Source organism: Chiloscyllium plagiosum, chromosome 19, assembly GCF_004010195.1.
Source record: "Chiloscyllium plagiosum isolate BGI_BamShark_2017 chromosome 19, ASM401019v2, whole genome shotgun sequence".
Lineage (NCBI taxonomy): Eukaryota > Metazoa > Chordata > Chondrichthyes > Orectolobiformes > Hemiscylliidae > Chiloscyllium > Chiloscyllium plagiosum.
The window spans coordinates 42,726,451-42,738,850 of record NC_057728.1 but is presented as its reverse complement, the minus strand read 5'-3'; the positions used below and the strand labels follow the sequence as shown (position 1 = coordinate 42,738,850).

At 37.6% G+C, this 12,400-nt stretch overlaps 1 protein-coding gene across 1 annotated transcript in view; it reads right to left on the bottom strand.

Annotated features, from left to right (window-relative positions):
* ptprq (protein tyrosine phosphatase receptor type Q) overlaps positions 1-12,400 on the bottom strand; it is a 197,557-nt gene that overhangs the window by 149,306 nt on the left and 35,851 nt on the right. Inside the window, 5 exon segments of the mRNA XM_043708887.1 lie at positions 738-846; positions 1,508-1,668; positions 5,114-5,279; positions 6,814-6,911; positions 10,992-11,098. Coding sequence (XP_043564822.1) covers positions 738-846; positions 1,508-1,668; positions 5,114-5,279; positions 6,814-6,911; positions 10,992-11,098 — 641 coding nt within the window.

Here is a 12,400-nt window from a genome sequence, read left to right as displayed (position 1 = left end):
ACTCCAAGCGAACTGTAACACGTGGCTACCATATATACAGCTATCTCGTAAAAAAAATATACTTCAGTTTGATATATTTTATCCAAATATATTGCTGACATACATTAACATACACCCACAATGAAATATGTTAATAGAATTAACTTACTTAATATGTGATAAAACACAATCAATTGCAACATTTACTAACACATTATCTAGCTTATTAATAATACTCAGTAATCAATGAAACAAAAAATTCAGAATTTATTTACTCAGTCCTCTGCCTACTCAGGTATTGTCTTCTGCCTATGATCAGGAAAAACAATTCACATTTCATTTTTTTTTAAAATCAAGTGTCATAAATTATAAATTTTACATTTGGAGGCCATCTAGTAAAATTTTTTGTCAAGAACTGTTTTCCATTTTTTTTGTGCAGGTGGTTTAAGTATATATTTTATTGTAATTATATTCCAAAATCCAAAACAAAGAATAGAAGAGAGAGGTTATGTTTGATATCAATTACTGAAGCATAATATAAGTTTAACAAACAGCAAACCAGTGACAGTTGATCTTAAAATCATTTTGTCAAGATTTTATGATCATTTGCATGCCCATAACTCAATAAAATATAGTCTGTAAAGATCCCATCAATGTTTATTCTTAATTCTTGTCAAAAATGCTTTGCTAGTTGATTTAAAGCCAACTGAACCATGTAGTATTGCGTACAGTTTATTGAACATAGCAAATCTACTTACTTGTTTCACGTGTTATGAATGATCTGCTGACAGATTTGCTAAATGATGAAGAAATTGAGGAAACTGTGGCGGTGTATTGCATACCTGGGGTAGCATCAGTAACATCAGCCTAACAGAGTAAAAAAACAAAATAAATGTTATTATTTGATATGTAATTCTGGCTGAGCAAAAAATACTTCACATATTTTGGATATGTTCTTTAGCCATAAGATGCATCCAAGAAGTTAGTCAATTTTCATTTTCTTTGAAACTACTACCTGCACATAGTAACTCTTGTTTCAGTTCGATACTTAAATAACTAAAAATGGACATTATCACAAATTACAGAATATAAAAGTTTATTTTTAGAAAAATACCTTTATCTGTGCAGCTCCAAGTATGAACGCAGTGAAAGATAAAATGCACAATATCATTATTGCATTTACCTAACACCTTTGTCAGACTAATTCAACTTCACTCTGTCGATCAGATAGGAATACGAGCCACATAATGAAATATTTAAGCGCCCTGCCAGGCAGGTGCACAGCTAATGCTATTGTGCTCAATGTCACCACATTGCCTGTATTACACTATTCATGAATTTCTAGTAGATGACTGTTTCTCAGGGAATGCTCTGGAATGATGTTACCAGTTTTATCAGAAGCAACAAAATAGAAATACAATGCAATAAACTGTGTTAGGACCAATTCTAATTCCAACCATGAGTACAGAATTAATGTCATGAGAACTCTTTAGACTTGGCAGTGCCAATAATATCATGATGATCATACCTTGAAATTGCCATCCCCCAGGTCTGTGACATTGACCAAGCCTTGGTCAGGAAGGAGAATCACTTTATAATAATCAACATGTCCAATAGGTGCTCTCCAATATAAAGTAAATGCTGTTGGTAAAATATTTGAAACTTCTAGCTGTTGAGGCCTTTCAGGTTCTTGAAATAAAACAGATTATATAATAATGTTTAGTCAATATTTCATTGAATATATTTATTTCTGCAGCAACTATGTGCTGTAATGAAAATGTTGTTATGAACCTAGTGGAGTTACGACTAGAAAGTCAAGACTGAGTATAGTCTTCAGGTGAAAGTAGATTAGACAGAAGAATAACTGGGCCACAGTAAATAAATGTATTTCAATGTTCATATTAAACTCATACATTATTATTTAGAGGCATAGGGTTACAGAGATAAGCAACACAGAAACAGCCCCTTAGTCCAATTTGTTCAACTTGTCCATGCATACCAGATATTCTAGATAAATCTAGCCCCATTTGCCAACATTTTACCTATATCCCTCTTACGCCTTCCTATTCATATGCCCATCCAGATGCTTTTTAAGTGTTGTAATGTACCAGCCTCCACCAATTCCTCTGGCAGCTTATTCTATACACACACTACCCTCTACGTGAAACATTTGCACCTTAGGTCCCTTTTAAATCTTTCCCCTCTCACCTTGAACCTATGCCCTCTGGTTTTGGACTCCCCCACCCTGGGGAAAAGACCTTGGTTATTTACCCTATCCATGCCCCTCATGATTTTATAAACCTCTATAAGGTTACCCCTCAGCCTCTGATGCTGCAGGGAAAATAGCCCAAACCTATTCAGGCTCTCCCTGTATCTCAATCCTTCCAACCAGGTTATCATTGTTGGTTTCTGATCTTGACCATCAAACTGGGGCAACAGAAAGTTAGCAGTAAAAAAAACTGAGAGTCAATTTAGCACTTATTTTTAATGCTGTCAATTGTGATTAATCAGCTTGAAAGTGTTTTTGTATTTAATTTCTTTGCTGCTACTCAAAATTGCTGTTCTGTTTCACCCATGGATCCATGTCATTCCTTCAAAACACTGCCACCTCCCCAGTTCAGGTGGCTGCAGTAGACAGTTATTCCAACCACAAAATTGCCTTCAGCTTGCTGCTTACTTCAGACAGGCAAAGTTGTTAATTAATACGTACTCACAAGGTGTTATAGTCATTAGTATTTCTTCAGCTCATTAGCTACATTAACAGATTGAATTTCAAAACAGTATCACTTTTCCAAACCCACTATTATTAAAAACAACAGGTTATTTTATGTGTTAAATTGATGAAGCATAGTGCTTTACTGTGCAGAGATATATTAATTTCCAAAAACTAAATAAATCCACAAATGCTATATTCTGCTTTCTGTAAAACAAAATTTTTAACAGTCAACTTCTCTCAAAATCAGCAAGGATTATCAAGGAGTTCATCTGATTGGTTTGCTTAATTAGTCTCAATGAATGCACCTAGCTGCCAAATTGGTCCTAGATTACTCATTCTTGTAAAAATTTTATCTTGGAAATCAGATTTAAAAATCAGTAGATTTTAGAAACATGTTCTACAGAGCTGATATTATCCATATGCTGAAGTGATTGACACATACTGAAACTGAAAGCTCAATGGGCGGGAGGGTAACGGTAAAAGGATAGACTGTTCATCAGGTGGCCTGATATATCTCGTATCCCTAACACACCAAGATTTAATTTCAGATTATAGGAAGTGCAGGTTGGACTATTGAAACTGTCTGTTGTGGTGAGCATGAGTAGGGAATAATGAGAAAAACAAGCAAATAGATCTAGCAGTAATTATTTACTGTCAGACTCATCCTGAGGGAGCAGACAAGGAAGGGAAACAATCGAGACAGATAATTTGACAAAGGTCACAGACATGAAATATTAACTCTGTCTTTACCTCCATGGATGCGGACAGCTCTCTTGAGCATTTCTAATATTTTCAGGTTTTTTTTATTACTGTTGTCCTTGCTGACACCTGGTTGCATGTTAATTAAAAAAGTATCATCCTTGTTTTAAAATCCCTTTTACTTCCTATTTCTGCATCTTTCTTCATAAGACCATAAGAAATAGGAACATGAGTAGTCCATTTCGCCCTTCATGTCTGCTCCACCATTCAACAAGACCATAGCTGATCTGATGCTCCTTATGACCACTTTGTTCCTTTTTATTAAACCCTTGATTCCCACGGCCCTGAACACTCCCAGATATATACATGCCTCTAATTCTGAACTCTTCATCATCCCTGATTTTAATCATGTTTCCACTGGTGGTTTATCTTTAAATATCAAGTTCCTGAGCCCACCCTCCCTGAACCTCACTGCCTTTCTTTCTTCCTTTCAGATGCCCAATAAAGCTCATCATCATCATCCAGCATGATGTTAAATTTCAATTGATACCAACTGTAAAACACATTTGGACTCTTCACTATGTCAACAAAGTGCTTTATATTACTGCAAGTTGTTTTTGTCATCATTCATATATAACAATGTCTCCACTTAAAACTGTAATTAATTAGTTGCACACTGCTTTGGAAATCTTAATTTCTACAAATTTCTCTGCCATTTCTCCCAATTGCTATTTGAACCTTATGAGGAAAACCTTAAAAAACTAGGGTGTCTGCAGTCCTTCCACTGAAACCATCATTGTAGGTCAGATCTCGAACAATGACAAGATAGAATATAGGAAAGAAATTGAGTGTTTAGTGTAAAGATAACATTCCCTCCAACAAAGTCAGCAAAATGAAGGAACTGGTCATTGACTTCAGGAAGTGGAATGGCGGACAAGCCCCTATCTACATCAATGGAGCTGAGGTGGAGATTGTCGAGACTGTCAAGTTCCTGGAAATGATGATCAATAACAATCGGTCTTGGTCTACCTACGTTAGGTTTCGTTCAAGAAAACACAACAACATCTCTACTTCTGCACAAGGCTTAGGAAATTTGCCATGTCCACAAGGACTCTGACCATTTATTATAGGTGCATGTAGAAAACCTCCTATCTGGATGCATCATAGTGTGGAATGGTAACTGCTCTTCTCCAGACTGCAAGAAACTACAGAAAGTCATGAACACTGCCCAGTCCATCCTGCAAATCAGCCTCCCATCCATTGACTCTATTTATACTTACCACTGCTTTGGAAAAGCAATTGAAATAAACAAAGATCCCTCCCACCCTGTTTATATTCTCTTCCACCTCTTCCGGGCAGAAGACATAAAAGTTTGAATACACGTACGAGCAGATTCAAGAACAGCTTCTTCCCTACTGTCATCAGACTTTTGAACTGAACTCTCAAATGTTAATTTTGATCTCTCTCTGCACCTACTCTGCAGCTGTAATGCTGTATTCTGCACTCTATTCTGCTACCATGATGTACTTTATATGGAAGATCTGCCTGCATTGCACGCAAAACATTTTTCACTGTGCCTGAGTAAATGTGACAACCAACCAATCAGTCAAAAGTAGAGCAGTCAAGCAGAAGAAACCCTATGGAAACTGACCTTCCATATTATTTATAAATTCCATTGTGATCAACAAAGAGGATGAGAAAAATAATCAAAATTCTTACTTGTTTTTAGCCTTTTCTCAACTATTTCACTATCATCTATCCCTTTAATTGTTTTTATTTGAAATACATATTCCACTCCTGGAATGAGGTCTTTGATCCTGAAACTGTTGCCACGTAGGGTTGTTCTATGTGCATTTTCATTCATTCCAGTTAAATGGTATGATAACTGTGAATAAAGTCAATATTACAATTTGAAAGAACAGTACTTTGCTCCACCTGGTATGCTGTAGTTGCAACAATGCATTGAATTCAAATCATTTCTGAAAATGTTGATACAATGATCGGATATACTTTCCAGAAAGCTTTCAGAATATTGGTTTTCTTGCTTTTGCTTTTTGAGGAAGTCCAAACCAACATTTTTTAAATAAACAGTTAGATCTCTAACATAACTATCTAAAAAGAAAAATGTGCCCAAAAAGTATTTATATTTCAGGCCTTACAAAATATTAGCTTATTGTAAATCAGCTTGATCAGAATTAGAGGTTTTGTGCCATGATATTCTCTCCATAACGGATTATCTGTAATCTATATATATTTCATGATTAGAGAGTCATGGTCACAATCTCACTTTCCGCCTTGCCTCATCTTTCACTTATTGAGCAAGTAGCCACATTATTCATGCTCATTGTGGGTTTAGATGTGCACTGTTTACTATCTGAGAGGGACATTGAAGCCAGATCATCTGTTACTGATCAGTGTTGGGGAGCCAGTGACAGCCCAAATAGTCACCTAATATAATCAAGAAAACATGTAAATACCTGAGAGAGGGCCAATGGTCTAAAAAAACATAAAAGCATTCTCTCTCTGTAAGGTGATCTAAAATTCCGTAATAGTGGTGAGACAAAGTAAGCCCATTAAGTTTGATTGGTTGATTGTTATCATGGTATAGCTAGTTTAAAGGAGATTTAATTATCACAGTAATAATCAAAACAAACCAAACAGAATATGATTTGAAAATAATATATAAATGTTATGATTTATACTGGTTTGGAGATGCCGATGTTGGACTGGGGTGTACAAAGTTTAAAAATCACACAACACCAGGTTATAGTCCAACAAGTTTATTTGGAAGCACTAGCTTCCTGAGTGCTGTTCCTTCATCAGGTGGTTGTGGAGTCCAGTTTCCTCCCACAGTCTAAAGATGGCAGGTTGAGGTGGATTGGCCATGCTAAATTGCCCATAGTGTCCAGGGATGTGCAGGATATGTGGATTAGTCATGGGAAATGCAGGGTTACAGGGATAGGGTTGGGGGCGGGTGGGGGGGGGGGGGGAGGGAATAATGTTGGGTCTGGGTGGGATGCTCTTCGAAGGGTTGATGTGGGCTCAATGAGCTCAATGGCCTGCTTCCACACTGTAAGGATTCTATGATTCTAAACTCCAATACCACAGAAGGGACACATTGTCCATTTATTAATTTTGAATGATAAGGAACTTAATCTGGTTTACGTAAGCCCGCATTGTTAGATGGCCCGTCTATTAATGATTCCCTCATTAAATATTGAATTATGGCATCATTCCATTGATAGATCCTCATTTGCTTCCTACAGCCAAGGTGTAAACTGAGAAAAGTAGCATTACGTTTCTACATTGAATCATAACAATGAAAACAAAGCATTCAGTAATTATCTTTCTTTTTGGGTGAATGTACTTCCAATAGAAAATTGCACCATGGTTAAGAATTGTCTTAATGCTTCACTCACCTCAAAAATATCAAAACCACCTCTTGGAGGCTTCCAGAATAAGTATACTGAGTATTCATCCTGTTCAACAAACTGCAAGTCCACTGGAGATTCTGGAACTAAGAATTGTATGCACTGGTTTATTCTCATTATTTCTCTGCAATGTAGCATTCATATTTTATGCATAAATATTACACAATAGCTAAGACATATCAACTAATATTTGCCTTTAAAACTGTCCTTTTGTTCAATTCATTCATGAGATGTGGGCATTGCTGCCCAGGCGATGGGCTATACTGCCCATCCCTTATTGCCCTTGAAGAGGTGGTGGTGAACAGCCTTCTTGAACCACTGTAGTCCGTTTGGTGTAGGTAGAATTACAGTGCTGTTAGGGCAGGAGATCCAAAATTTGAACCAGCAACACAGAAGAAACAGTGATATACTTCCAAGTCAGGGTGGTAAGTTGCTTGAAGAGGACTTGCAGGTGGTGTAATGGCATTATGAAGAAAATAACATAAATAGCAAGGCACAGACACTCAACTGTGCAATGTCCAATTCACAGCATTATTAAAAAGAAGGCATCCAAAACCCTCACCTAACTGAGGCATTGACTATTTTGCATATGTCATAAAAGGGCCTCGCACTTGATTGAAACCCCCAGTTAAACTGACAAGGTATGTCGATACTGTCACTTCTTTCTCCCAGCACCACTCTCCCCCACCTAAACACATACATACACACACTAATTCGGTCTCAGCACTGCCCAGTTACCACTAACCATGACCCTCCTTCCTGCCTACTGCCATGCTCCATGACAGTCACCACTATCCTCCTGAAACATTGCTTTCCTTCCATATTATCTCCCTTCCAGTTTGCCACCCTCCTCTGTTTCCTGATCACCATCTGTCTCAAATACTTTAGTCTTTTAACTTCAATGGAATACTGCTGACATCAAGAAAGCCTCTTCTTTGACAACAAGTTGCCTCGGGATGCCTATTAGATGTCTACAAATATGTTTCATGAGACTGCAGAATGAACTTTGGGTCCACTCGTTCAGGAATAGGGACCAATTCCTGAAGCAATTTTAGTCCCTTAAATTCAACACTGACTACAACTAGAAGTTTAATTAATGGACATTAGCACTTAAATGTATTTGTTTCAAGAAAACATTTTAAAGCCACTTTCTGTGTAAATGAGATTGCAGCTGGATACATATGAACAGAAAGTGATAAGTTTCTGGAGGACGAGTAGATCCAATATTTAGGCAAATCAAGATTTGGACAAACAGGCGGAAGCCTAGTGAACCAATGTAAACAAAGGTCAATTGTTTTTGATCAGTTAAAACCCCAACCTGATTTTGAAGGTTACTTCTTCCTCAACCACAAGTCATGACTGATTCAAGTACAGGTGGTTGTCCTATAGCACATGTTTCTATAACACAAATTGGTGATAACATGATTGCTGCATTTTGACCAATATTTGTAGAACATGAACTTTCTATGCCTATATAGGCTAAAACACAATTCTGTCCCCATTTTTCTTATAAAACGAGATTGCATGGCAACCGAACTATGGTGTTACAAGAGAACTACCTGTAGATACTTTATTATTTCCATTGGTAATTAAACAACTCAGGGAAACACATAAAACAAATCTGATTCATTTTTTCCATTAATTTTTTGGGCCTTTAAGGTTTCACCATTCCTTCAATCTCCCCATTTTCTGATACTGAAACAGCTGCTCCATCAACTACCACCAACCCCTCATGTTTCCAGTCATTGTCTGGTAAGTGTTGCAGGATACCTAACATTTTTGTCTGTCATACCAGATTTCCTGGCCTTCCAATGACAAGCCATCATTAAGTGTATTAATTGGACCTGTTACATCACCAAATCAATTTGTTTTTTAAAATTTAACTTATTTTTCTAATTAACCTGTTCAGAGACACTATTGCACACATCTGCAGCAGCTAGGGAGACTATCACACTGCACCATAAGAAGATCTCCAATTCAATGCTAATTAGTCCAAAAACTAAACTCAATGCAGGCTGGGCTTTTGATTTAATTGTTGCTATATGTTAGTTTGACTAGGGAAAATGAAGCACTGGCTAAGTTACAGTTTCAGTTGATATAGTTGAGCAAGTTCTCATTTCTTAGGGCTGCTTTAAATTTCTATGTTACAGATTTAAACTTGACTTGATTTTTAAGTTCTTCTAGGAGAAAGTGAGGACTGTAGATGCTGGAGATCAGAGCTGAAAATGTGTTGCTGGAAAAACGCAGCAGGTCAGGCAGCATCCAAGGAGCAGGAGAATTGACGTTTCGGGCATGAGCCCTTCTTCAGGAATGAGGAAAGTGTGCCAAGCAGGATAAGATAAAAGGTAGGGAGGAGGGACTTGGGGGAGGGGTGTTGGAAATGCAATAGGTGGAAGGAGGTGAAGATGTGCTATGGTCTGGCGATGGAGGAGTCCAAGGACCTGCGTGTCCTTGGTGGAGTGGGAGGGGGAGCTGAAGTGTTGAGCCATGGGGTGGTTGGTTGGTTGGTCCAGGTGTCCCAGAGGTGTTCTGTGAAACGTTCCGCAAGATGGCGGCCTGTCTCCCCAGTATAGAGGAGGCCACATCGGATGCAGCGGATGCAGTAAATGATGTGTGTGGAGGTGCAGGTGAATTTGTGGTGGATATGGAAGGATCCCTTGGGGCCTTGGAGGGAAGTAAGGGGGGAGGTTGTTTCAATAAAAAATGATTAATGTTTAGAAGGAATCTCAAACACCAGTAGCAGAAAGCCGCTGTCCCAGAAGCTCATTATTGGATAGCTTCTGTCACTCAGTATCCAAACTGTTAGATGGAAACCTATTCATGAAGGAAGTAACACATCTTGAGAGTAGGAGAAAAGGACATTATCTTACACATACAATTCATATCTCCAAATATAAATTCAGAGATTTCTAATCACAGGTAATCAGCACAAAAAAAGGAAGTGATCAAGTCTATTTCACATTTAATTATGTCAGACACGTATAAGCATGCACATGCACAAAGTGTGAAATTTAGTGCAACCTGGCAAAGTGAATTTCCTAATGGAAAAGGTGGCAGAACTAGGTAGGAACAGCTGGGAAAGTTTCCTAATGATAGGACCTGATGAGTATATTACATGGCTAACAGGAAGACAGTGAGGTAGAGAAAGAGTATCAATTAGCCAGCGAGCCAATTGTGAGTTTAAAAAATGCTATTGCTCATTTAGTTACTGGTCAATGGAATTAAGTTAAAACTCACACAACACCAGGTTATAGTCCAACAGGCTTATTTGGAAGTACTAGCTTTTGGAGCACTGCTCCTTCATCGGGTGGTTGTGGAGCAGGATCATAAGACACAGAATTTATAGTAAATTTACAGCACCCCAGTCTAACACCGACACCTCCACACAATGGAATTAAGCAAACTTTTGGTGACCAAACAAGTAGCAACAGGGATCACAGGATTTCAGATCTCTGTCAAGTGAAAGCTGGGCAGTGTTGAAGTTTGGAGATATGGGATCAGCCTTTTGTAGCTACCATCCAGAGGAGGACAGAAGGAACTTACAATGGAACAGTCTGCAGGATACAGGTCAGAGAGGGAGGTGCTGATGGAAGGAAAGGTTTTATACAACAGTCTCAAGGGTATAGGTCAGAATGTGGGCCTCCAGCCAGTGACATGTTTTATCAACTTAAATTCAGTACATCATGATCTCTTTAACACTGGAACTAAGTTGTGAACATTCTGATAGCAAATACATGTGATAAATAAACAATCAAAGAGCAGAACTTTGATTTATAAAAAAAATCAATTGTTTTATGATGAATAATCTCACAGTACTCCGATTTGGAAAAAGATTAGTGTTATTTTGTCAATGAACGTATAACTCAACCTTCATTCTTTAATGAAGATCACCATAATTGGACACATGAGAGGAGCAGCCGAGGCAGGTATCTGCAGGCATCAGAAGCAAAACTCTTGAGCAGAGCAGAAAAAAGGCCCATTCTTGCCACATAATCAGATGTGCTCACTACATTATTTTCCCTAATTAATTACAGTGTGATTGCATTTGGCCAGTCCCTTTCTGCTTTCACAAGATTGTCAAGCTGATTTTGGTTTCACTAAAGGGATTCCTAGCTCCTGGATTAAATTCTGTCATAAATATTTTTAGTTTTGTAACGGGAACTCACTTGTTGTAACATTGATTGTAGTGGGATGGCTCTTCTTTTTTGCACTTGTAGTCTCAATACTTACAAAATAGATTGTACCTGGTAACAGCTCGACATAACTATGTGTCCTGTGTAATATATAAAGAACAATGATTAATTAAACCAGAAAATGTTGGAATTACTCACTACAACAAACATCATATGTGAAGACAGAAACTATTAACTTTTCAGATTCACAATTTTACTCAATTTACCACAAATTTTGGAATTAAATGCACAGCACAATGTTTAACAAAAACCTTTAAATACAGATGCAGGAGATATAATCAATAGCTCACAAGTGAGATGATCTGAAAGGTCATTATTCTTGAATTCACTACAGTTATAGTCAACAAAAGAAAAGAAATAAAATAAAGTTCATGGATTTTTCATACAGCCTGTTTATAGCATACACAAAAATATCTAGTTAAAAAAGCTAAAGTTTATTGCATTAAGACATTTTAATATTTTAATTTACTATTGGACAATTTTCTCTTTATTTCCAATGAAGCTGTTGGCAGTGTAAGTTATAAATATTCTATTTTTTGTAATGTTTCTCATATCGTCACGGCATTCCAAACCACTTTACAACCAATTAATTGTTTTTGAACTGCATATATTGAGAGCAATATAGCAAAATTTTCATACAACACAAGTTAGTTAATATAGTAACTAGTTTAAACAGAAGGAGGAAGTTGTAAATTAGATAGGTTGCCACCAATAAATTCAGAGAGTGGACAAAACTATAGCATATGGCATTCATTGTGTGAATTATTCACTTTGAACCTATGAAAGGTACCTCAAAGTAATTTCTAAATGGCTACAAGTAATGAATCTTCGAGGAGAAAGTGAGGGCTGCAGATGCTGGAGATCAGAGCTGAAAACGTGTTGCTGGAAAAGCGCAGCAGGTCAGGCAGTATCCAAGGAACAGGAGAATCGACGTTTCGGGCATAAGCCCTTCTTCAGGATTCCTTTTTCAGCTCTGATCTCCAGCATCTGCAGTCCTCACTTTCTCCTAACATCCTTGTAAATCTTTTGTGAACCCTTTCAAGTTTCACAACATCTTTCCAATACGAAGGAGACCAGAATTGCATGCAATATTCCAACAGTAGCCTAACCAATGTCCTGTACAGCCGCAACATGACCTCCCAACTCCTGTACTCAATACTCTAACCAATAAAGGAAAGCATACCAAGCGCCTTCTTCACTGTCCTATCTACCTGCGACTCCACTTTCAAGGAGCTATGAACCTGCACTCCAAGGTCTCTTTGTTCAGCAACACTCCCTCGGACCTTACCATTATGTGTATAAGTTCTGCTAAGATTTGCTTTCCCAAAATGCAGCACCTCACATTTATCTGAATTAAACTCCATCTGCCACTTCTCAGCCCA